This window comes from Eubalaena glacialis, chromosome 15 (genome assembly GCF_028564815.1).
Source record: "Eubalaena glacialis isolate mEubGla1 chromosome 15, mEubGla1.1.hap2.+ XY, whole genome shotgun sequence".
NCBI lineage: Eukaryota > Metazoa > Chordata > Mammalia > Artiodactyla > Balaenidae > Eubalaena > Eubalaena glacialis.
Window position 1 is genome coordinate 4,795,927 of NC_083730.1, and position 26,194 is coordinate 4,822,120.

A 26,194-nucleotide genomic window follows, 5' to 3' on the forward strand; every position below is an offset into this window, starting at 1 on the left:
AGATTTCGGGCCAACCTTAACACCAGCAAAGGCACCAGCAAAACAGCACAGCAAAGACTGCAGTGGGTGGTTCCAGAGTCTCACGTTCAAGACAGCTCAGGAAATCATGCTGAGTGCCTGCCGGCCTTTAGCTCACATCCCTTTAACCAGCATCACCGGTGCTCCAGACTGAAGGACAAGGAGCTGCACTAAAGGTCCTGAAATGCGGTTCTATCACAAAAGGACCAAATTGCAGGACAAGGAAAGAGTGATCACAGAAATCGTGGGGCCACTTCTGGCCACGGAAAATAAGACGATGACTCTTCATGGGGAAAATGCACTTTAAGACCACAGTGAAATGCCACTTTACAGCCACTAGAACCAATATAATGAGTGTTGGCAAGGACGTGGAGAAACTGGAACCCTTGTAATTTCTGATGGGAATGTAAAATGGTACAACCACTTTGGAACAGTTTGACAGTTCCTTAAGCTAGAGGTAAATTTGCATAAGACCCAGCAATTTCATCCCTACGAATTCAAGAAAAATAAAAACATATGTTCGCATAAAGACATGTACAGAAAAGTTCATAACAGCATTATTCGCAACAGCCAAAAAGTGGGAACAACCCAAATGTCCATCAACTGATGAATGGATAAACAACATGACTTATCCATACGATAGAATACCAGCCAGTAATACAAAAGGAATGAAGGATTGATACTCTTACCACACGGATGAACCTCAAAAACATTAAATTGAGTGAAAGAAGCCAGAAGCAAAAGACACCTATTGTACGATTCTATTTAGATGACATGTCCAAAGAGAAGCAATCCTACAGAGACAGATCAGTGGTTGCCTGGGGCTGGGGGTGGGAACAGGGAGCAAATGCAAATGGGTGCCCGAGACAGATCTTTCTGGGGTGACAGAAATGTTCCCAAACTGGATGGTGTGAGTGGTTGCACAGCCCCTGTAAATTTACTGAAAATCACTGAACTGTACACCTAAAATGGAGGAAATTTCATGTATGTAAAACATGCCTCAATAAATCTGTTAAAAAATAATGACGACGACTATAGCCCAGCAATCTGAAAACCTAAGGTGTGTAGGGTCTCTGATCTAGGAGGCCACCTGCCCTTAGGAAGGAGGAAATTGTGTCCCCTCATCTTCCAGGCAGGAGTTGGGAGGGGCAGGAGCCGTTCCTGAGTTTCGGGAAGATTGTGAGAGGCTTTCTCTGGCTCCTGGAAGATGACAAGGATGAAAGAGAAAAGAACCTCTATCATCCCAAGGCCTGGCCCACAGCCCCTCCCCCCCTGGGGCTCCCACTCCAGTCCTGGCGGGATCCCCGTGTGTGCGTGCAGCGCAAGGCCTAGCAGGTGGTCCTGGGTCCAGCAGAGGTTTGGCAACAGCAGCCCCAGACCTGTCCTTTGTCAGGGTCCCTCAGAGGGCCCGGGGGGTCAGGAAGGAACAGAGAGGAGCAGAGATGCAGCAGATCCTGCTGCAGAGAATTCCACGCTGTAGAGCATCTGCTCCCAGCAAAGGAGGACTGAGACCCTGTGTCATTCATCTCGACGTCTTTAACACTAGAGTAGCGGCGCTTACAGAGTGAATGAATGAATGAATGAACTCCCACCACGGTAAGCATTATTACAGGAAAAGGAACAAGGCTGAGAGGTCACAGAAGACGAACTAGCCCTTACAAAGTGGTTCAGGATGGCCAAGGGCTGCACCTCTCAGACGTCCAGCATCACAGCAGCTCTTGAAACTAGAAGCTACTGATCCCAGAGCCCTGATGTCTGCTTCTCTTCCTGTAATTCATCTCCTTAAATAAAAATGTTTTCATTACACAAATAAGGCATGCTTGTCTTACATAAAATTAGAAAATTAACAGAAGAAAAGAAAAGAAAAATCACTTGTCATTCCTCCAGCTAGAGATAACATACATCGTAATGTCTCTTTCCAAGAATTTTTGTGTCTGTAAATAAGTATATGGTATGCTTTTAAAAACTAAGACGGAACATAATGTTTTGAAACCTGCCTTTTCACTCCATGACGTATCATGAATGTCTACTGACCAAGACTCTGTCCACTGTAAATGTCAGAAACCCAACCCAAATTGGCTTCAGCCACAAAGGGAATCTATCCGCTGGATAATTGAAAAGTCAGGCGCTCACATGAAGTCCTGAGGAATCCTGCTCCCCATCCCCTCCTTCCTCGAGGTTGGCCTCATCCTCCAGCAGATCCTCGTGCGATGGCCCTCTGGCCCCTGAACCCTCAGAGTCCGGCATTGGCATCCTCAGGGGGAAGAAGCCTCCTCTTTCCCAATGGTTCCAACAAAGCTGAGAAGTGAGTCCCTTCCGTCCCGCTGGCCTGCTGGGAGCCCCGGACCAACCCTGCGGTTGGGAGCTTGTCTCTCTGTTCTCCTCAGTGGGCTTTCTCACAAGCCCTCACCACCCCTGCATTTCAGGACAAACCACAGGACTGAGCGTGAGAGGTGTGATTCCCTAAGAAGACGTGGGGTGCGCACTGAGAAGGGACGGTGCAGGGCCAGGAAGAAGGACCATTTCTCCAATAACACCTTTCCTATCAACACAGGCTTCATGTCCAACCTCTGGTGACAGTACACATGGTTCCACCGGTGGATGACTACCGTTTATCAACCCAACCCCTAGGACACACACTGAGGTAACTTCCAGCTGTTGCTGTTAGCAACCGTGCTGGAAAGGAAATCCCAACACTACATCTTTGCCCGTATCCTTCACCTATTCTTAATTCTCCCGAATCAGGGTAAAACAGTTATTGATCTTTATGAACTAGATGATTTGGGGAGTCTAGGCAAAACTGCGAGAGAAGCCCAACTTTTCTGCTAACCATTCTAAGCTCTTGTCTCCTCAGCTCTTGGAACCCAGGCTTCCGGTTACAAAAGGCTCCCAGTGAGACCTACATCCAGATCTCCCATCCCACCCCGAGGCTGGTCCCAGACAACGAAGTAACTTCTTCCTTTCCAAACAAAACTCTCATTTTAAAACAGGCTGGTCTCGCTTCGGAGGAAAGCAAGGTAAGTATCTGGATAAAGTAAACCATGGAGTAGCTGAGCTTGCTGAAGCGTGGGATGAGTTTGAGGGGAGATGGTTTTGAGTGGGGAGGGAAGTCTGGCTGGCTCTCATTTTCAGGCTTATCCTCCCTCACCCCGCAACCCCGCAGGTGATCGGAAACTCGCCCCCTTCCGAAAGGTGGCCTCCCCTTTCCTGCACTTTGACCCTTGTGCAAACGTGGTCGCCACTGCTGGGAGAGGGCCAGAGAGACCGTGGCAAAGCTGGGCATGAGCTAAAATCCTATTCCAACTGTAATTTTGCAAATGACTGGTAAAGCTGATAAATGTTTGAAACTTTCTTGGCCTGAGGCGGGATACGTCAATAAATGATTGTGAGATGCACAGAACACTTCACCCGCTCACTTCTAAGGTGGGCAACTCCGACATGGAAACAGGCGTTAGAATATCACACCTAGAAGCAGGTGAGTCAGCCTCTAACCCTGTCACTCCCACTAACAGATGATAGTAAAAAAAAAAAAAGGCCATTACCCTTTTCTATGAAATATTAGATAACAACATTCACTCAATCCACCCTACCAGGTTGCTAGGCGAATTGTATGAGCTAATGTCTGGGAATATACCAAGTACTATACAAACACAGGGATATTTGTTGTTGTCAAAGTCCTTTCAGGAAGAAAAATACTTTTATGAGATCATAGAAATGTAGTAGAATTGAGCACTAATAAACCTATTTGTCTAATATAATCAGAGTCGAAACTATAGAATTTTACCTTTTCTTCCAAGAAAGGCCTATAAGCAAAATATTCATATTCTGTTCTCAGTGACAAGTTCAACTGCCAATAGATGAGTTCAGAATCCAAAGGGTATGTTCAAACGTATTCCTGCCCCTGTGACGTGTCTGGATTGCTCCATTTAGCCTCAGGAAATCAGAGAGAAATATTTATGTGTTAAGAGCACTTTCTCAAGAAAAATTCCAGGGTGCTCGAAGTTTTCTGATCTTTCAGAGGAAAAGCTAGGATACATATTCCACTCATTTCTTTAGCAGGTCTTTAAGGACCTCCTTTGATTCAGGTACCAGATTAGGTGCTGGGAGACACAGTCCTTACCCTCAAGTAGCCTCTGGTCTGACGGAAGAAGTAAGTGAACAAATACAGTTTAGTCTAAGTGCTTAGTTAAAGCAGACACACCCTCGTTAGTACACTCCCTCTGCTTGGCTGTGGTGGTGCCTGAGTGTGGGCACAGGGCCCTGGAACCCCGGGCCCCTTTCACCGGCTCAGAGGGCTTTTTGCCTCGTGTGGTTATAAAGAGACACGTCTCCATCTCCTTCAAGACAAAGGAAAACCACCTTGTGAATATCTGTGTGACCAGAGTATGCTTGGCAGGATCACTGCACTCAAGCCATTTCTAGTGTTATGACTTCAGTGTTCACAGCCTGGGTAAGGAAGCGGGGAAAAGTGGTTCTTGGATTTCATACAATGTTTTGAAGGAGTCAAAGACTATTCAGATCAACTCCATGTGAAGCCTGCACTGAGCCAAGCCACCCCCCCAGCTCTGCCTGTCCCCTAATCCTGACCCACAGGCTCCCTGCCAGGCCCCGCCAAGGCTGCCAGTCACCGGGAATTACGCGCTGGTGCTACCAGCACACGGGGCTCCTGGGAGGTGAGACCAGACTCATTTTACCTTGCTTGTTAAGCCAAAGCTTCACGTTTTATTGCTAATGTAATTATCTGTTTAGTTGTTTGCTGCTCTAGGGGAATATCTAGTACCAAGGGTACAGCTGGCCTGTAAGGCACTGTCATGCGAATCCCCAAAAAAGCCCCCTTTGCACAGGTCATTTAAAAAGGCATCCCCTCTGGTTGGATGGGGCCCCCAGGAAAAGGGCCTGGTGGCCTGGGCTCTGGTGGACTTCAGCCCCATCCACCCCTCCGTGGCTTTGCGCAGCATACAAACTGCACAAGAGGGTGGCAGCTGGCGTAAGTTCTGCATTCTAAGCATTTTGTTTTGGCTCTAGAGCGTACAATATCTTCTGTATTAAAATGATGCTCATGTATGTCAACTATATTTCAATTTAAAATATGCTGAATGCTTAAAGGATCTCTTTACTGTGGGATTATCATTTTCTTTGGTATACTTTTTTTTATAAAAATGCCAAAAGAAGTATTATTAATAACGTATTTTTAAAACTTACGAAAGTAGAACTTACCTTGCAAATCCTAATATTAATTTTGCTTTCATGCTCTGCTTTTCCCCTGTGGTTTTCACGCCTAGGTTTTAAAGGAGAAGTGTTACCACTTTTGTATCTTATTCCTCTTCCTATTCCCGCCCCCTCCCAATAAAATTCTTGGGACAGGGAATCAGCTTTACACCATCAAGCCAAGATTTTAAAGCAGCGTCCTAGGATGCCTCCTTTACTCCACAACTGCAATATTTTAAAAGAAGAGACTAAGTTTTCGTACAGCCAGCCTAGGGAAATATTCCCATGTGGTTCTTCTGGTGGGGTGTGCCCGGCGGGGGGGCGGGTAGGGTGGAGGTGGGAGAAACGGTCACACAGAAGGAACTCGAACATGCACTACTGTTACCAGCCAAGTGATCCCCAAATCCCAAGTGTCTGTTGCATTAGGGAATAGCTGCGGTGTACCCAAAGTGTTCCTGAGGGCTGAGCATTTGTTAATTGGATGCTTCATAATTCCTGGAGAACTTCACCAGTGGGCCACGAAACTGAAAGCTAAACCAGCAAGTTGCAGAATAGACAAGGTTAAGAAGCCAGTTCCTCAGGGATGATTACAGGATGTTCCATCAGGGCGAGAGTAATTCCTCTTATCCCCTCACTGGGGGTGGAGGGTGGGAATATGTGAAATTTAGGTGCAGGGCGGTCAGGTAGGGCCTGACCTACTGGGATGGGCCTTGAATAGGCTTTTGTTGAGTGAATGCAGGAGCCTCTGGGGCAGGGCAGCTTTCAGAGGCCTTCAGCTGTGACAGTTCCCCCGCCCTGGCTCTCCGTTCAGGGGAGAAATGCTTTTAGGGAGCAGAGGGCAGCTGGGGTGGGGTCGGGGAGGGCTGGAAAGAACCAGGGGCAGCTCTGAAGGCCGGGGCTCCTGCCGACCTCATACGATGACTGCGACGGAACATGGAAGCCTGCTCCCCAGAGAACGTTGCAAATACACAGAAACACAGGTTTAGATACATTCAGTGAACCATTTCTCCTTGCCAGGGGGAAGGGAAACGTTCAGAGAGTGCGGCGCTTTTTTACCCCTGGCAAGGACGCCCTGGAGTTTTTGGCAGCCTGGGAGACGGCGGTGGGATTCAGAATCTGCCTGGGAAGGGCGGGCGGGGGCCGCCACGACATTCCCAGACTGTCCCGGACCCCCGACTCAGGATCTCACCCCGGGAAGCGCTCGGAGGAGACCCAAGTAGGGGGATGGGGGGCAGGGCTGCAGCCGAGGGCGCCCAGGGGTCCGAGGGGCGGGGGTCTGTAAAAGAGAGTGCAGGGCGCCGAGCAGCCGCCCGGAGAAGGGGCGAGAGCTTGTCTTCAGGGGAGCCAGGAGTCTAAACAGGGGCGAGCCTGAATCTACGCAGAGTCGGTACCAGGAAGGAGCTGGTCTTCTTGGGGAAAAGGTGCAAAAAAAAGTGCAAACGGTGGCGGGGTGCGGCGGGCGGAGCAGGGCGTCCCGCGCGCGGACACCCACTGAACCCCGGCTGCTCGGGCGGGCGCGGGTTGTTGCCGCGGGACACCCCCCCTCTTCCCCGCCCCCCAGGACGGGCCGGGCGTCCGCGCTGCCTCTCCCCCGCGCCGCCTCCCCTCCGCCCCCTCCCCTCCGCCCCCTCCCCTCCGCCCGCGCTACCTCTCCCCCGCGCCCCTCCCCCGCCGGGCCGCCGAGCCCAGACGCGAGCGCCGGGCGCTGGGCGCCGGGCGGGCGGGCCATGGCGCGGGCGCGGGCGGCGGGCTCGCGGGGCCGGCCCGGGCGGTGCGCGCTGCTGGTCTGCGTCGCGTGGACCGCGGGTTGGGTGCTGGCGGCCGCGCTGCTGCTCCGCGCGCACCCGGGCGTCCTCTCCGAGCGCTGCACCGACGAGAAGAGCCGGCGCATCCTGACCGCGCTGGTAGGTGCCGCCGCCGCCGCCGCCGCACTGCCCCGAGCCGCGCGCCCCGGGGGCAGGGCTGGGACACCCTCCGCGGGCCCCGGGAGCCGGGGACTCGGGCACGGCCGTGGACCGAGGGGAGGGGGCCCGGACACGGTGCGTGGGATGCGGTCTCCAGCGTGGGACTCTGTCCGGGAGTCCTCCGTGCGCGGGCGGGGATGTCTCCCCCCGTTTCGCCCAAATTGGTCCTTTGTCCCAAGAGAGTCTTCCTGCCCGACTGCTCTCCCGCCGCCCCCAGCCCGCGCTCCTAAAGCAAGTGTTCGGGTCTGCTCCCAGTCTCCCGACTCGGACAGCGGGGCTCGGGGCGCGGGCCGCTGAGGGCTCGGGTCGGGGAGACCACGCCCCTGCCCCTGGACTCGCCGTTCGGTCGCTCAGCCGCTGTTCGGCGAGTCCAGCCTGGGCTGCACCTCGCCGAGCCCCGTGCAGACGGCTCGTAGGGCCCCCGCCCCGCTGCGCCCCAGAGCCGCGGCTCTCCCCGGCGCGGTCTGCGGGACCCAAGACAGAGCGCGTTCAGGCGAGCGGAGCGCGAGGGAGGCGGCCGGACCCTGGGGTCCGAGCGGGGTCTCCGGACAGGGGAGGGCCGGGGGTCTCCATAGCTGAGCCCGGCAATTAGGGAGAGAAAGAAACGCCTGGGCTTGCAGACTGCTGCTGCGCGCTCTGGGCCCCAGAGGCTCATTAATTGATTACGAACGCTGGCTGCTCTTTGGTCTTTTTGGTTCGGAAGATGATGCGCATTAGGAGACTTGGATAAAGGTAGGAATCCCTAAAAGGAAGGCCAAGAAAGGTGAAGGTAACGGCAACTATTGTTACATTGATTGAGTGTTCACTTCCTAAAATACTGACATGTAAGTATTTGGTGTGAAAAACGATCTATTTTCTAAGAGACCTTCAAGAAACGCATGGAAAGTTTTCAGTCCAATTGCTTGCATCTGGGTGAGCCTTTTGAGATTGTAGATTTTCAAAACGTGGTAGCATAAAGGCTTTCAACTAAATGATTTTTTTTAAAAGTGAGATTGGAAAAACTAAAGGAATGAGGTGAAATGGACAAGCTAAACCAAATCATTTTCCCTAATTGAGTCTGACGTGTCCTCATGAATTGATCATAACGTTGGTGAGATACTCATCGATTCCCTCCATCCTATCTATCAATAATCTATCCATTTATCTGTTCATTGTTACACTGATGTTCTATCAAGTTTTCTTTAAGTTACAAGAGCTCATTGATTTTCCTCAACTCCTCTAAAAATTCCTTTCACTGATAAAGATTTTTTTCCCTCTGTTTTGGGGAGACTGATTGACTAATTATAGTAAAAAATGAATAGCTTGGCCAGGATGAATATCCATGTACCAAAAATAATAGTCTTTTAGATTAAAATAAAAAACAAACACTATTTTTCATTTCTTTACCTTTGGTGAGAGAAGGCCTAATGGAAATTAAATAGCCTAGTATAACTTAAGTCATTGCTGATCATAACTTTCCCAGCATTCCAGCTCATAAATTAAAACCAATTCTGTTTGGAGGCTGAACCAACATACCTCCTGTGGCAGCCAATCTTTCCTGTTGCCGAAAGAACAATCTGAAATACCATGTCTGTCTGTCTGTCTGAAGTTCACCTGACTGGTTCTCAATGACCTGATTTTGGGGGGAGCATCATTTGGAGGCCCCCGTTGAGGATGCCGTTTCTCACGCTCTGCTCAGGACCCGACTTTCCCTCTCTACCCTCTCCATTGTGGATTTGCTGGCGGGAACCCCACACAGCACCGTGGCTCCCTTTCACCCAGGACACTGTGAACTAGACTGAGGTTTGAATAGGACCCCAGTCTCCACATCCCAGACTCTGCCGGGCCCTGGCGGCCAGGCAGAGGCTGGCATTGTGGCACTGTGGCCTCCCAGGACTGAATCGAGCCTCTGTCTCTCAGTTCCGCCGGTCCTTTCAATTCATTCTGCCTGGCTTTTATCCTTAATAATAAAACTGGCTGTTATTTTTCTGACTGGCCTCCAGACTCTCATTAGCTTTCACTATGAATCCCAGAGCACCGAAGGAATAGCTGCAGCTGAGCCAGAGGGAACCCCTTTCCCTTGGGCGGAGCCAAGGGAGTTGTGAACCTCTGAGCACGTTCCCGGGCCCTCATGCCAGGCAGGTGAACACTGTTGGCCCGTGGAGGAGTCTGAGGGTGAAGCTGAGGGGCTGGTTAGGAGGGGGGAGTCATGGGTGCTGGTGCCCCCCCGAGCCTCACCCCACCTCTGGAGGGGGCCCACCACACTCCAGTCTCAAGAGAGAGTGTTGGAAGAGCCAACTGGATTGGTTCCAGAGTTGAGCCCAGGTCTTCCAGCTTCAGAATTTTCTGGGCAGACGGCAGCCCTCCTTTTTCCTGCGGCTTTTCAGCTCATCCCGTAATCAAGACATCTCTGTGAGGTTTCCAGAGCCCCACTTTCCCAGGGAACCGTGTCAGCAGGCTGTGCCAGGCTGACTAGCGTTGGGTCTGACCGTTCACAGGCCCGGCTTCCGGTTCTGCAGGCAGAGCGCCTCCCAGGGCGGCGGGGACGTGTGCTGCGGGTGCCCGCTGAGGCTCACTCAGGGCAGGCTCTGTGCTAAGTAGTTTTACACGTATTAATGCATCTGATCTCAGCCTCTGGGGGGTACGTACTTTTACTCCTCCCATTTCACAGATGGCGAAACCAAGCCCCAGAAAGGTGGAGTAACTTGTCCTGATTCGCACGGTTACTGTGTCGTGGAGCCAGGATGTGACTCTGGTAGTAGAGACCCCGTGACAGAACTCGCTCCTCCAATACTGAAAACCATAAGTAACAACTGGGCATACTGAACCCTTCCATAGCGCATCACTTTCAAAGCATCTCAAAAAGATTCCCACAGACTCTCTGTTATTCAGAAGGTTTACGTCCCTTCCGGCTAGTTAGATCTTGATGTGACTCAATTTAGTTGCCTACATCTGGGATTTCTTTTTAACAGGGCAGGCTTTTCTTTCTTTGCTCTGATAGAAACCCAAGGTCCCAGCGGGACTACAGCATCCAGGGCACATACCCAGAGAGATTTTATAGCAGGGAATGACTCCACTTTCCTGAGTGCTTTGGCCACGTTTGTAATGTCTATCTTCTAAGCTGTCCAGGGGTCGAGAGGGGTTGCAGAGTGGCCTGGCTAATTGCTCTGAGATTCTGCAATGTACAGTGTAACTGCTCCGTGAAGGAATTCCATCATGAGATATGAGGGCTGCTAACCGCATAGGAACTTAATTCTCCTTAAAAACAAAAACAAACACACAAAAGAAAACCCAGCCCTTGGGCATGACCTCTGAGACCCTGTCACCGGTTTCCCAGACTAGAGAGGACAGGTTTTGTTTTTGCCTGAGAACCGAGATACAAGCCAGAGAGGGAGGTTCTAAGGAACCACCACTGAGAACGCTTTCTACAAGAACTGGAGTGTGCGTTTGCACATTTGCACACAACCTATAAGAAATATGAATTCGCTGTTTCATTAATTTTTAAAAAATGCCAGTTAACTACAATGAGACTTTATTAACTTGGTTTTTTTCCCAGCTTATCTTAAAATCTGATACCTGTGGACTTTGTATGCACACACATTTGGGTACAGAAATGTACCTGTTCAAGATGGCAGTTAGGGCCTCCTCATATCCAGAGGAAAGTGATTTTTTTTTAATGGAGTTAAAAGTACATTACTTCTATTGAGTTTAAAAAAATGAGCTACCTCAATAGGACATGCTGCTAATAAGGTAATTTCACTCTTGTCTCTACCATGATGACACTGTTTAATTAGCTTGTAAACTTGTAATCTGTAAATTTACTGGTTTTTAAAAGCCGAGCTAAGTTTTTCTCTGAGTTTAGCAAGCACAGGCGTGCAAAAAGCTCCCACAGAACTCACTGGAGCTCTGGTAACCGGAAGAGCCACAGTGGATGAATTTTACATTCTGTATCAGAAGAGTAGGGACTGATGTGACAAAAAGGCCTCATCACAAAGGGTGACGACAAAGAACAGCTCTGCACTAATTGCCCTTGCGTACACTTTGCTTTCGTGTAAGCCATCTCCCATGACAAACGAGGTAGCCGGGGCACGGAAAGTTAGGTTGGAAACCTAGGACAACACCTCCAGTAGCTGGTGGCCCGGCAGGGCTCTGGGCGCCCAGCCCCACCGCCTGCCCTTCTTGATCCGTAGCTTCCCCACAAGCTGCCAGCCGTCCGGAGGCATGCCTATACCTCAACGTGCTGACCTTCAGAAAAATGGCCAAAGGTAATGTTCTCCTCCAAAATCAGCAGACTATATGCCAAATTTCCTTGCAACCCCTGTTTGGAACTGCCTTCTAAATTTGCAGGGGCAAATCTCTTACGGGTTCGATTTGAATTCGATTTCATCGACGCGGTACAGTTTCGTAGAAAACACCATGGTGTGGGGAGCCAGCGGGGGCAGGGGATGGTACGGTGGCTCACGGGGGTTATTTAATGGTACCTGGGGCAGAGGAGACAAGAATTCCCACTGGCAGGTGGGGCGGCCTCCCAGGGAAGGTGCGTCCGACCCTTGCAGGGGGGAGCATTCTGTCAGGTGGAGACACAGCAAGTGGCGTTTTTGGCAGGATGCCCAGTCCCTGACGCACTGGCACTTGCTCTAACCCTGCCCTCTGCTCCCCTGAACTGTCTGGTTCTCTGAACACTTGAGCGACTTTGCATCTGTGGGTTCCTCAGCAGGTCATTCCCTGCCTTCTCCCTCCTGGTCCGCTAGGCAGACGCACAATTCATCTTTCAAAACTGAGCTCGGGTGCATCTCTCCAGGAAGAAGCCTCCCCAGCCCCCTGCCTTCTAATGACCAGGGCTGGAGGGAACTAGAATTCAGAGACCACCAGGTCCTCTGCACCCATGACCTTGGTTGACCTTTACAGGTCTCCCACGACACAGTGTCATCATCCCATGTTACAGACTTGGAAACAAGCCACAGGCCAGCAAGAGGCTGAGCCCAGAGGCAAACCCAGTTGGCCCCAAAGCCAAGCCTGGCCATGTGCCTTTCTTGCTTACACTCCACTGTCATTTGAGGAGTCTGAAAGGCAGCCACCTCGCTCTGTGACGCCTGAGCCAGGCACCTGTAGCTGGATCGTGGCTCAGCTCACACACAGCACTGTTAGCTGGAAGGTGGCTGGGTGTGCCCGAGGCAGCTTGCCCACGGCCACTCCCCGCCCCGGGGGTGTGGAGTGGGCTTCTGGGCCCACAGGTGTCTCTCATGGCCAGTGACAATTTCGGCCGCAGTTCCAGAAGAGGAGAGTGAAGGCCCTGGGCAGTCACAGCTGACACCCTCAGCACTCCCCGCTCTCCTGCTGTGGCCCAGCCAGGGCCCACGCTCCTATCTTGCCCTCCCCACGTCTCTCCTCAGCCTCCCCTCTCCCTTCTGCCCAGCACAGCAGGATTCTGAAGCTCGCAGCTCAGGACCCACCTCCTCCTACCAAACTCGATTGTATCACCTGCTTTTCTTTCTTTTCCAGTTCTGTTCTGTCCTTCATACAAAAACACCTTTGATTAAACTACAAATTTGAAGACACTCTAAAAAGGATTATGGAATTGAATTAAACCATTTTGGATATACTCAAAGGGTTTAGGGGCTTTATAAGGCAATCAAGAAATAAATGTTGGGCTTCCCTGGTGGCGCAGTGGTTAAGAATCCACCTGCCAGTGCAGGGGACACGGGTTCGAGCCCTGGTCCGGGAAGAGCCCGCATGCCACGGAGCAACTAAGCCCGTGTGCCACAACTACTGAGCCTGCGCTCTAGAGCCCGCGAGCCACAGCTACTGAAGCCCGCGCGCCTAGAGCCCGTGCTCCGCAACAAAAGAAGCCACCGCAATGAGAAGCCCGCGCACCGCAACGAAGAGTAGCCCCCGCTCGCCGCAACTAGAGAAAGCCCATGCGCAGCAACAAAGACCCAACGCAGCCAAAAATAAATAAATTTATTTTTTTAAAAAAAGAAAGAAAGAAATGTTGCCTTTTCTTATCAGGCTTATTACAGAGATGTGAAACTCTGTAAATACCAGATAAAATAGGACAAAGCTGCAGCAAGTAAAATGAACACCCCACATTACTTCCGTCATTCACATCTTTTTTTACTCTTGGGAGTCTCAATCATTTAAACCTTTCATTCCCACCTTACCTCTAAGATTATCCTGAAAGGTCTCAGAGGAACCAGAATCAGCTGATGCTTTCTTCCGAGGCACCGTGATATGGAAGCAATTCCAAGCAAAGAGAGTCACTCAGAGGGTCCTTATCCCTTTGATGCTCCTCATGACCCCATGCCTTGGAAAGAGGTACCAGGATGAAAAGTAAAAGGATGGCATTTGACCAAAATGGTGTTAAGTTAAATTGCAAGATGTACACAGCATCAAGTGTATTTAAAACAGTTTCATGGGTGTTTATTAATACAGCTGCATTATGGTTGTCTGTTTTCCAAAGACAAAAAGCCAGTCCCAGGCAAACGGGGCACTCCCAGACTCCAAGATCGGGACTCCATCGCGTGCATCTTTGGGTTTGGCAAGCGTGAAATCCCCACCACCCAATACGGTGCGGTGCTGAGATCTAACGCAGCAAAGGAGAAACAGCTTGCGGGAGCCCCTCAGCAGGAAGCTGGGGGTCAGGTCTGATGGCTTGTCTTGGTCCTTTTGGGCTGTTGTCCAGTTACTGCCTGAAATGGTCCCTGAAATCCAGATACTTGTTTCAAGAACAGGGAGTATATCTTTTTAATAAGTGTTTTGGTCATATGCTTTGAACAAGTCACTGAGAGTATTTATAAAGATCCACAATCCCTTATCCAATGCTCTGTGGCCAGGCCTGTTTTGGAATTCACACTGTTTTGGGTGTTAGATAATATGCAGCATATATATACTTTCTATTTTGCATATGAGGTAGCACCAGTAATCAAACAAATCCAGCTGATTAATAACTCTGCAGCAAAGTATATGCAAAGTCACAGGTCAAATACATTCAGACCATAAATAGGCTCTCATCTTTTCAGTCGGATTTGACACTCCATGAGGGCGAATGAGTCATGGAAAAACTTGTAGTTTTCAGAGCTTTTTGGATTTGGGGATTATTCACATATCCAAGCATTGGAGCTATATTTTCTGACTTGAAGGAGCTGTATATAATCTACTTGGGGTTAATAAAAACGAGCAGCACGGAAAAACCAGAGAGTCTGGCCAGCGTATAATTACATACCTGACCTGCCTTTGCCCACGTGGGAGGAAGATGCATCTGGGGGGAAACAGGTGGAGTCAGGAAATAGGCTCAACCCCTAATAAACGTGGGTCCAGAGGTTTAGGTTTCCTGAAAGAGATAAAAAAGAAAGAGAACAGAAAAATAATCCTCCCTTTCAATCGGTTTCACACTGGCATCTCCTGCTCCCCCTCTAGCAGGTCTGAAGGACAGGGCCTGGCTGGACCGTATTCTTAGGACGGATGCTTGTAGTGTCGTGGTGGGGTCACCAGGTCCCCCATTGGGCCCAAGAGCCTGACGTTTAGGAGAAGTTCCCCATTTCAGGGTCCCTGAGTGCCTTCCTCACCACCCCCAGGAACCGAACACCCCCCGCTTCTGGAATTTACCCTGCAGGGCTCCTCTTCTGCAGGTGCCCGGTGCCTGCCCTGCCAGCCACGAGGCCTCTTCTACCTCCTGTTTCCTGCAGTGGGCTCTCCAGACCCCGTAGTCCCCCAGAGCCTGCTGGCCTTACAGCCACACCGCTTCCCGGTGACCACAATGGGCGCAAGGAGCGGTTCTAAAGGAAGGGCCATTCCTGAGGTCGCCGGGGACCCACCTCCCGAGGTCTGGCTGACCTGTACTTGACCGGGGGTTGAAAGCTCTTTGGGTGACCCTGACGTGAAGCCAAGAGTTGGGAACCACGGGCCTGGCCCAGCCCTTTCACTGATAGTCAAGGAAACTGAACGCAGATGCAGAAGGCCTTTGCCAGCATCCCCCACCTCAGCTGGAAGTGGGGGAGAGTAGAGACCTGCTTCCTAAGACCTGGGCCTGGGCCTGATGGAGAAAATAGCAAACTTGAGGCGCTCTTTCAAGTCTTTTTTTTTTTTTAACTTAAATGTATTTATTTATTTTGGCTGCGTTGGGTCTTCGTTGCTGTGCGCGGTCTTTTTCTAGTTGCGGCAAGTGGGCTCAGAAGTTGTGGCACACGGGCTTCAATAGTTGCGGCTCACGGGCTCAGTAGTTGTGGCACGCAGGCTTCAGTAGTTGTGGCTCGTGGGTTCTAGAGCGCAGGCTCGGTAGCTGTGTCACACGGGCTTAGTTGCTCCGCGGCATGTGGGATCTTCCCGGACCAGGGCTCGAACCCGTGTGCCCTGCATCGGCAGGCGGACGCTTAACCACTGCGCAAGCAGGGAAGCCCTCACGCTTTTCTCTTCATCATTCCTCTCTGACCCGAGCAGCCGCGTGGTTCACTCTGGTGAAGGTTTTCTGCACAGCTGTTAGGAGCGTGCTGGGCGCGGGGACCAGCCTCGTGTCTATGCGCTGCCCCTCCGCCGTGTGACCCACTGCCCCCTTCCTTCCAGTGCCAGGACTACCGGGGCGGCGCACTCGGGGGAGACCTGTGCGAGGACCTGTGCGTGGCGGGGCAGCTACGGTACCGGCGCTGCCTGTACTACGAGCGGGGCAAGAAGGTGCTGCAGGCTGACTGGCGCGGCCGGCCCGTGGTCCTCAAGTCCAAGGAGGAAGCCTTCGCCAGCTTCCCGCCGCTCGGCCTCCTGGACGGCCAGCCCGAGGCCGGCGGCCCTGGCTTCCCGGAGGCAGAGCTCCTCCTGCTGGCGGCCGGGGAGGTCAAAAGCGCGCTGGGCCTGGAGCTGGCCGAAGGCGGCCTGGGGCGGCTGGGCCTGGGGCGGCGGGGGCCCCGGCTGCGGGGTCAGCTGGCCAGCCTGTGGGCGCTGCTGCAGCAGGAGGAGTTCGTCCTGCTCAGCCTGCTGCGGGGCCGCAGCCCGCACGCGCCGCCCGTGCTGGGCTCCTGCGGCCACTTCTACGCCGTGGAGCACCTGGCCGCGGGCAGCCCCCGCCTCCGGGCCCTCTTCCCCCTGGACGGCGCGGCCCGCGGAGGCCGGGCCCAGGCGCGCGCGCTCAGCGGCGTGGCGCTCAGCTTCCTGGACATGGTCCGCCACTTCGAGCACGACTTCTCGCACCGCCTGCACCTCTGCGATGTCAAGCCCGAGAACTTTGCCATCAGAAGCGACTTCACGGTGAGTGGCTGCGGCTTGTTTCGCCCATGGAGGGCAGGCTTGGGTCCGGGTGGTCCTAAACGAGGGGGGGTTCTGAAATCGGGGGAGACCCTGCAGCGTTATGCAACCTTCCAGCCAGGACAACCTCGACCTGCCAAACCTTCCGAGTGGGAATGAGAGAATTTAAAGAACAGAGGCGCCTGCCCGGTGCCGAACTGGGAGGACAGCCGCTCGCAGCAGCAGGCGCGGTCTGTCCTCCTTGAGGGCTGCTCTGTTGTCTCCAGAGCGACTTAGCGCCTTCTTAGGGCTATTTTGAAAGCAAACAAATTGTGCAGCAAACAGTCTTCAGGAGACGAGGAGCCTCGGAGGATGAGGAGGGAGGCTGCCCTTTGGGGGCTTTTGTACAAAGGCTCAGTAGGGGGACAGTTTTCAAGCTGTCCATGCTCTAGGATGACGGGCAACTTTTCTTTTTTAATAATATGCCTGTTTTTTTTGTTTTGTTTTGTTTTTTATTTATTTATTTATGGCTGTGTTGGGTCTTCGTTTCTGTGCGAGGGCTTTCTCTAGTTGCGGCAAGTGGGGGCCACTCACTCTTCATCGCGGTGCGCAGGCCTCTCACTATCGTGGCCTCTCTTGTGGCGGAGCACAGGGTCCAGACGCGCAGGCTCAGTAGTTGTGGCTCACGGGCTTAGCTGCTCCATGGCATGTGGGATCTTCCCAGACCAGGGCTCGAACCCGTGTCCCCTGCATAGCAGGCGGATTCTCAACCACTGCGCCACCAGGGAAGCCCTGCAACTTTTCTAATACTTTCTTCTGGAGAGGTTCTAGTTTCCCTTCTGTGGGTAAGATTTCTAGAGGGACAACTGGCGTTTTGGTGCCTTACACAAGGGAAAGTCCTGCCCGGGGGGACACGTCAGCCTCTGCAGGCTCTGCAGGAGGCAGGTGAGTTTTATGTCCCACTCCAGGCAGTGCCGGCCTACAAAGAACGAACCGAGGTGGAGGAGCAGCAGGAGGACTGGCGCTCCGGGTGGGCTGTGGCCCTCCAGGGCTTCCCTGGTGGCGCAGTGGTTAGGAATCCGCCTGCCGATGCAGGGGACACGGGTTCGAGCCTGGTCTGGGAAGATCCCACATGCCGCAGAGCGACTAAGCCCGTGAGCCACAACTACTGAGCCTGCGCGTCTGGAGCCTGTGCTCCGCAACAAGAGAGGCCGCGACAGTGAGAGGCCCGCGCACCACGATGAAGAGTGGCCCCCGCTTGCCGCAACTGGAGAAAGCCCTCGCACAGAAACGAAGACCCAACACAGTCAAAAATAATAATATAAATAAATAAACTTAAAAGCAAGCCCTCCAGGTGATTCTGATGCGCGCTCAGTGTGAGAACTAGCGAACTGACGCACCAGCAGGTGGGTTCCCCCTTTGGTCCGCGTTGCAGCGGGGAAGGAGCGCTGTCCTTCAGGTAACGTGTAAGAATTGATGACTCGCAGTCATTCACTTTCTCGGGTCCCCCCTTGCAGGTCTTGAGAATCTGTCCAGCGGTTGCAAAAGAACTAGGAAAACATCTTTACTTCTTGCTCCCAAACTGTTGCCAGAAAGTGCTCTTTTCAAACAGATGACGTTTCCTGCTCTAGAGGCACACTTTTCAGTGGAGAATGAAATAATCCTCATCAATCCGTTCTAGTCTGATGCTAGGACCATGTCTGAAGATGATGCAAGTTAGGTAATTTTGTGCAGGAAAAATTTTATGATTCTCCCGATGTTATCTAAGAAACCTCAGGCAGGTTTTTCTGTTCATTTTGTTACTGTTCTTATTTTAGGTGCATAGAGTTATGCTTCCAGTAGCTGTAATCCATTCTACAGCATACACTAAACTTAAAAAATAAATCTGGCTCTTCCTGGGAGATGAGAAGGGAACAATCAGAGCTGGAAGAGAGAAGTAACAGGGAGCTGAAATTCCACCAGGGGCCCAGGGGAAGCTGGGGAGATGGCCAGGAACTATCAAAAGAAGAGAAGGGTCTTGTAGGCCCCCAAATAAATTATGAAAGACAATAGACTCATATATTTTTAGTGTATTAACCAGTATAAATAATGAAATGAGCTATTTCTTTTGGCTGAATAATAAGATAGGAAAAATTGATTAAAATGATAATTTCTGTTTGCAGAGCCTGAATTAGTAATTAGACAAAGCTCTTAAATAGGGAAAAGTTCCCTGTTCTTTATTTTCATTATTCTCCACATATTTTGAAATAAAGTATTTTCCCTCCTCTGTTTTACTGAATAATCCCCAAGAAGCTTTACTGCATTCTGGCATCAATCTTGAAGGAAAAAACAGAAACAACAACCTGGGAATGTGCCTCCTGACTTTGCAGAGAATTGAGATGTAAATGAACACTTTTTTGAGACGCTACCAAAGGGAGAAGGCTGATATTTTGAGGTTGACCTGTGAAGGCTTGTGAAATGCCACAGACTCCATTAACCTCATCGAGTCTTCTCTTTAATACCTTGAAGCTATACACTGCTTGATTTGGGCAGAGTCCAGGTTTTCTCAGGTTTGAGCTCATCTTTTTTTTTTAATTCAGGTGGTGGAGGAACATCTGCATAATTTAGACATTATTCTTTTTCTGGTTTTGAAGCCTATTTGGGTTGAAGCCAGGAAGATAAATCTGAAATTCCAGGGGCTCATCACATTTTCACGCTGATAGTGGGACTTAGTTTTTGATGCTGCTGGATCAGGGTCCATATGTATCGACCCTAATTTGAGAACTTTGGCTTTGCCACTCCCTGCACTCCCCCTGCTCCCCGCAGCTGGAAACCAGTCAACTCAGGTAACAGACAGCATAAACAGACGACCTACGTACTGCCCACCCCACTCTCACCATCACACCCTCCACCTGTCCCTTGAATGTAGTTTTCTTTTGTTGCTTATATTCATAGGGATAGATTATCTGTGTCTCACAGCTTTTGTATTCCTGAGCCTTGAATGTCAGAAACCAAAGTGATAAAGCAACAGAAGGGGAAATCAATTCATTTTAAAGATATTTCAGAGATTCAACTTTTAAATCTGAGAAAACTTTTAAAGATGAAAAGTGATGCTAGTTCCACATTCTAGGCTTTCACTAGTGACCACAAAGGTTCTTTTTGCAGTTAAAGCCTTGCCATACCATCTGTGCCAGGGGCTTGTATGTCCCCAGCACAACCTGGCTCCTCTTCCCTGCTGGCAGATTTCTGTGACCCCTGAAGTCTGTGACACTTGCACCTGCAAAGGGGAACAGGGGTGGGGTGGTACTGCAGGGCTCCCTCTGTGCTGCGGCCTTGGGGGTCCTCTTGAGAGGCGTGTGCTGTTTCAATTACAGGTGGTGGCTATTGACGTGGACATGGCCTTTTTTGAACCTAAAATGAGGGAAATTCTTGAGCAGAACTGCACGGGAGATGAAGATTGCAATTTCTTTGACTGTTTTTCAAAGTGTGATTTGCGAGTGCACAGGTGTGGAGCCCAGAGAACCAACAGCAACCTGCAGGTGAGCAATGCTGCTGTCCTCTCTGGGGGGAGACCCTGTCCTCTCTGGGGGGGGGGACCCTGTCCTCTCTGGGGGGGATCCTGTCCTCTCTGGGGGGGAACCCTGTCCTCTCTGGGGGGGGAACCCTGTCCTCTCTGGGGGGTGGATCCTGTCCTCTCAGGGTGCCTCTGCCTGCCACACTGTGACATCCCGGTGACGTAGCTGAAGGTCATCACCCTTGCCTTGTCACCTGGGCTCGGTGTGTCCAGTTAAGGGCAGGGATGGTGGGAGACGGGGATCATTTGTTCTTAGTCGTCTACCCCGGAGGTTGTCGGCCAAGTGACCCCATGGGGCTAATGGATGGTGCTCCCAGCACAGCCTTTACTGGGTCCCCCAGAGCCATGGGGACTTGGGTAGCCCTTCTCTCTGGGTCTAATTTCTGCATCTACACACACACACACACACACACACACACACTCCCCCAGAATGAGCACCCAGAGACTGATTCACCAAGGATAAATCTAGAAAAAGGGCAAAGCAGTCCTGAAAACTGGCCAAACCAGAGAGGGTGGGCGACAACACAGATCCGACAGGCAAGGGGTTAGGCCAGCAGGTGGTTAATAGAGGGAGAAAGTGCATGGGTCCCACATCCAGGAGACCAGTGATAAGTAGGAACCCATCCTGGTTTCCAGCTCTCAGATCTGGTCTAGAGTGACGGAGACCCAGATGTGGGGCTGGAGACCCCTGCACTGGGAAGACATCTCCCCTCTTGCGGCAGAAGCTGTCTGCTCCCGGCCCTCACTCCAGGCCCTCAGGTGGGTGTGGATGAGCCGGGCTCACAGGTGTTGATCACAACCAGGAAGAGGTCATGGCAGGGAAGCTGGGCGCACCTCCACCACCGCTGATCTGTGCTCTAGCGTCAGCCTTCCTACTCTGTCATTCTCCTATCCGGTCCACTCCGCAGTCTCACCTCCACCACAGTCTGTTCCTCCCTACAGCCCTCCAGCCCATAAGGCCAATATAACCCCGGTGCACACCTGGGGATGGGGCCAGAGCCTGGGGCTGAGTCACGCCGGCACAGAGGACTGACCTGGGGAGACCTGGACGGTTGTGTAGTTAACCTGGCGGTCCTGGACCAGGGCGAACAAGGCCCTGGCTCGGCAGCCTCTCCAACTTAACGTGGGCTCACACCCTCGGTGGGTCTGCAGTGCAACCATTCTTCTCCAGATGTGGGAACAAGATGCTTTCACTAGAGCATCAACCACCCTGTGACCTCAAACCACAAAGCGGAAACACTAACACCTGCCCTCTGCAGCATAACTGGAGACTAGGGTTGTATCCTTAATATATAAACGGCTCTTACAGAGCCGTTAAGCGGTGAGAGGTACACACACACACAACTGGCAAGAGAAGAACATATGACAGATACACGGGAGCTGAAATACAGACGGCAAGAGAACCTGGAAAATATTTAATCTTACTATTCAAAGACATGCAAATTAAAACCCAGCGATAATAATTTTTTACTTTTAACTATTGGGAATAGTTGTTAAAATGCTATTAATTAACAGGTGAGGCTTCAGAGAAATATAGGTAAGAGTCTATATTGTTAACGTGATTGTAAAATTCTCCATCCCTCTGGAGGGTGCATGACTGTTGGAAATACTCTCTTTAGCTGAGCAGTTTCATTTGTGCACCTTTTCCGATCATTGCCTTTGAATAAAGACCTAGAAACGGAATTACGCTTCCTTTAAGGATATGAGAAAATATGAAGCATTCACTAAGCGAAAAAATGCAGGTTACAAATCAGTATTTACCCATGACCTCATTTTCGTTAAGTAGTATGTGATTGGGAAAAAAGATATCAAAACGTCAAAAGCAATTACTTACGGATGATAGGATTACAGATAATTTTTATTTTCTTCCTTTTGCCCTATATTTTATAAATTTTCTACGGCGGTATGTATTACTTTTCTAACTTACACTTTTACTCAGAAAAAAAAAAAAAAAATCCCTGCCCTGCATCAGTTGATTGACAGATCAAAGGAATAGAATTGTTTAAAATTGCAGAAGTAGACCTAATGACATATGGGCATTTAGTATGTTATAAAGGCAGCCTCTCAGGCCAGTGGGAGGGAAGCTGGGTTATACAGTGAGTGGTGCTGGTAAAGTGGGTATTCGGGAACAACAAATGATCACATTAACTCCTGGTTCACTCCTTATATCAAACTAAACTCCAGATGGCTCAAATGCTTACACCTAAAAAATGGAATCCTGAATGTTCCAGAAAAAAACTGGGAGAATTTAAAGTATTATCCTAGAGTTTGGAAGGCCTTTCTAAGTACAGAACAAAGCTCAGAGGCTATAAGAGGAACAACTGACACATTTAACCATTTAAAAAAAAATCCACATGGCAAAAACAAAACAAAGTTACAAAAAATATGAGCAAATTTAAAGGTTAAATGAGAAAATTGGCAAAATATTTGCAACTGCTCTTACAGATGAGGAGCATAGAGGACAGAGACAGCCCTTATCTGTCTGAGACTCAGAGCTGCTGAGACTCAGAGCATCCCCCAGCATCGTCCTTGGCTCACAGTAACCCCACATCCCAGGGGCAGCATCTAGTGATTGGTCAGTGGGGAGGGGGGAAATGCAAAGCCCAGCCCCCTGGCCTCTATAAAGAACAACTCTGTAGGCCATTCCAGTACCAGAAGTTTTTCTTCTCCCTTAGTTCCATGGAAAGATGGTTCCTGAGAACGCCCCTCAATAAATCCCTGCATGCAAACCTCCACCTTATAGTCTGCTCCCCAGGAAACCAATCTAAGCAGGGGGCTAATGTCCTTAATATATAAAGAGCATTTACATATCAATATGAAAAAAGTTAACAATCTGATGGAAATGTGGGCAAAGAACATCACCTTGACCACTCACTGGAAAGGAAGCACAGATACTTTCAACCTGACTGATAAGAAGAGCAATACAAATTAAACCATTTTCATTCATCGGTTGACAAAAAAGGAAGACGACACATGTTGTTGGGGCATGCTTGTCATACACTGCTGTGAGAGTGTAACTCGGTACAACTTTTATGGGGTCAATCTGGCAATATCTATCAAAACAAAAAATGTGCATACCCCTTGGCCCAGAAATTTCATTTCCAGAAATTTAGTCATATGCAAAATGAAAAAGAAATATCTGCAAGATACGTATTGTAGCATTTTTCATAATAGCAAAAGTTAGTGAACAACCTAAATTTCCATCAATGGGAACCAGCTAAATAATTTATGATATGCATTTGAGGTACAGCCATTAAAACAAATGGAATATCCTTATAAGGACTGATTTGGAAGGCTCTCCCTGATATTTCATTAAATGGGAACGGAAGCTATAGAACAGTGTGTGTAATATAGTCCCATCCATGTAAAGTAAAAGAAAAAAGAAATGCATGTATATTTATAGACTCTCCAGAAGGACATTCAAGGGAGTGGCTGCCTCTCAGAGCCAGGAGCCGAGTGTCTGGTTGTCAGGAGTGGGATGGAGACTTCAGATTACAGCCTATCTTTTGGGACATTTTCAATGTTTGCCCCTGAAAATGTATTATCAACTCAAAAGAGAAATAAGATAATTTGTTTTTAAACAGAATCCTCAGTCTTGCAGAGGTTGGGAAACACAAGTCAAAATTATAGAAACAGTAGCTCTATAAAACTGATGCATTTGTAAATTGAGTCTAATATAAAGTGTGACATAGAAAAATGCAGCAGAATATTAATTATGCAGTGCTCCGTCCAACAGGGAGGAAACCATGAAGGCTGTAAAACAGACAGCGTGTTTAAATGGAGAATTTAAAGAGATCTTCAGCCTCAGTGAATTTCATACCCAAGGAGAATTAAAGGCTGTGAGACAGTGTCTTAATTTTTACTTCTCCTAAAATAAAACATCTCGAAGTCTCCTCAAAAAGAGTCTGCAGCTTTTCCCTTCCAATATACCTTTTTTTCAGTGAGCCTCAAAGTACTATCACGTTTGCATACCCCTTGTCACCAGCGTGTCCTGGGGCCCTCAGGACAACCCTGCCAGGTGGCGATGACTGTCACCGTGACCAACCTATGGATAAGAAAGTGCGCCCTCAGCGGTGCGGTGACGGCGGGGCTGGCAGCCTCGGGCCTGCCCAGGGCCCAGTCCTTACGCAGCAGCTCCCGCCTGTGACTTTCTGCTGCGGTGTCCTCAGTCCTTTCTGAGTGTCACCCGGAGCTTCCCCCTCGGCATTTCCACCGCACCCGGGGCGGCCTTCTCCCCGCTGGGCGGGTTAGGGTCCAGGAGGGGCCCTTCCAGGAGGCCCCCGGGCCTGAGCTGACAGCCCCCTCCCGCCCTCCCCCAGGTCGTCTGCGACAAGATCCTCCGCCACTGGTTCTCCTCGCCCCGCGGCAGCCCCGCCGTGTCGGCCCCGCTGCGGCGGCAGCTGCGGGCGGCGGTGCTCGAGTGCGCGGCCCCGGGGGCCCAGGGCGCGGCGCCCCGCGTGCTCGCGAAGCTGCGGCGCCTCCTCCAGGCCGCGCTGCGGGAGCTGCAGGAGGATGAGTAGCCGCGGCCCCCGCGCGGTGAAGGGAGCGCGTCCGCAGCGCGGACAAAGGCCTCGGGGACACTTACTGTGTGCGGAGCGGGCCGCCCGGCGCTGTTCGTCCCTCAGCCGCCTCCTCCCTCTGCTCTGCTTTGAGGACCCCCTCCGGGCCTCGCCCGTCACCCCTTCGAAGTGACACGAGGGAGGGGGTCCCCGCGCCGCGTTCTCGGAAGGAGGCTCCGCTGTGCTGGAGCAAGAGCCCCGCCACGTCCCTGCAGACGTCATCACGTCACAGAGCGCACCTGCGTGTGTGTGTGCGCGCGCGCGCATGCGCGAGGGTGAGTGCGCACGTGGCCGTGAGAGTTGCGCAGGTGTGTGGACGTGTGTGCACGCGTGTGTGAGCAGGTGGGTGTGAGCGGGTGAGGGTGTGGGCCTGTGCGCCTCCGGGCGGGGAAGGTGCCTTCTCTGGCGTATCCACTGGCACCGCAGGCCTCGCTAGCAGAGAAGAGTCACCTTGCTTTTGGAATTGAAAACAATAAAAAACCCAAGCCTCATCTCTGGGAACTGTAGTTTGTACTGGCGAGGGTGTGAAAGCACAGTTTACAGTGGTTTTCATTTTGAGGAATGCATGGATTTTACGGATTGTAACATCGGTTTTAGGGAGCATTTCATCTCTTACCACAGCACATCCTCCCTGGGAGCAGGGGTTGCAGGCTTGGTGAATTCAAGGCAGAGCCAGGGCCAGGTGGCCTGTGCTCAGTGCCTGTCTGTGACCCGGCGCCTCTCTGCCGCTCCAGTGAAGACCAGGCCGCAGGCCCCATGTCACCTGTTGGCAGAATTGGTTCCAGGGGGTTCCCGACGATGCCGCTCTGCTGCAGGAGAGCAAACGGGAGGAAACCGCATGCTGGTCACTCCCCGGGTCGGGCACGTGGAGCCGGCCAGAGGTCTGTCCACCTTGGGGGGAGGGCACGGGCCTAGTCCACATCTGGGGAGGGTGAGAGCTCAGCAAACCAGCACAGGCCACCTCAAGGTAAACCCAGAAAGACGCCAAGAGAGGATTAGGGATTCTGTTGATGGTTTACAAACAGGAGAAGACAAATTAATCTGAAGTTTTAAAATATCACAAATTGACAAATTCCAAGTATTTCTCTTTTCCTTGCCCAAACCCCTTCTGATGCAGACAAAGAGCAATTGCCTATGTATGCTGGTTCAGCTGCATCTCCACTCACCCTGAGGAAGGACGTGTTGGGGGGTGTAGTCTAAGGCCCCCCAGTTCTAACTCTGTGACTCCCCACACTCTGGTTGGAAGGACCCCTCCCCTCCCCAATCACCACTGGCATTTTCCACATGACTCTGAATTTCATCAACGGCCTCCTCTAATCAAATATATGAACGACCCACTCTGCCTAGCAGGCAGTAAAAATCCACGTCTGTCACTTTTGTGGCAGAAGTAAATTAAAACTAAAGTTTGAGCACAGACGCTGGATTAGTAGATTCTAAAAGAAAAGAGAATTGGCTGCGGTGTGCCCAGTGGAGGCTTGTTGCACCTGAGCTGTGCTATTCGAGGTTGTGTCTGCAGTGGTGAGGGTCTCAATGAGCCTCGGGACCCTCGGGGCAGGTTCTCTTTCTGAGCCAAAGGTTCCCACGAAGACGGTGAGAAATAGACGGTGAGGGAGGGAGGCGCAGGGGTTTTGCGGTCTGTGCCCTCAAAACAGTCGGCTTTTGCATTGTGAGGGCACATGGGTCTCCTGTGGTTGCCCTGGGGT

The 26,194-nt window shown here is 51.1% G+C and overlaps 1 protein-coding gene across 1 annotated transcript; it reads left to right on the top strand.

Moving 5' to 3' along the window:
- Nucleotides 1-2,228: 2,228 nt before the first annotated feature.
- Nucleotides 2,229-24,619, top strand: DIPK1C (divergent protein kinase domain 1C). The gene is made up of 7 exons (XM_061169219.1): nt 2,229-2,323; nt 2,873-2,966; nt 4,612-4,691; nt 6,788-7,130; nt 15,729-16,403; nt 19,733-19,897; nt 24,252-24,619. The coding sequence occupies exons 1-7, from the start codon at nt 2,229-2,231 to the stop codon at nt 24,450-24,452; spliced, it is 1,653 nt and encodes a 550-aa protein (XP_061025202.1). The 3' UTR covers nt 24,453-24,619.
- Nucleotides 24,620-26,194: the final 1,575 nt, after the last annotated feature.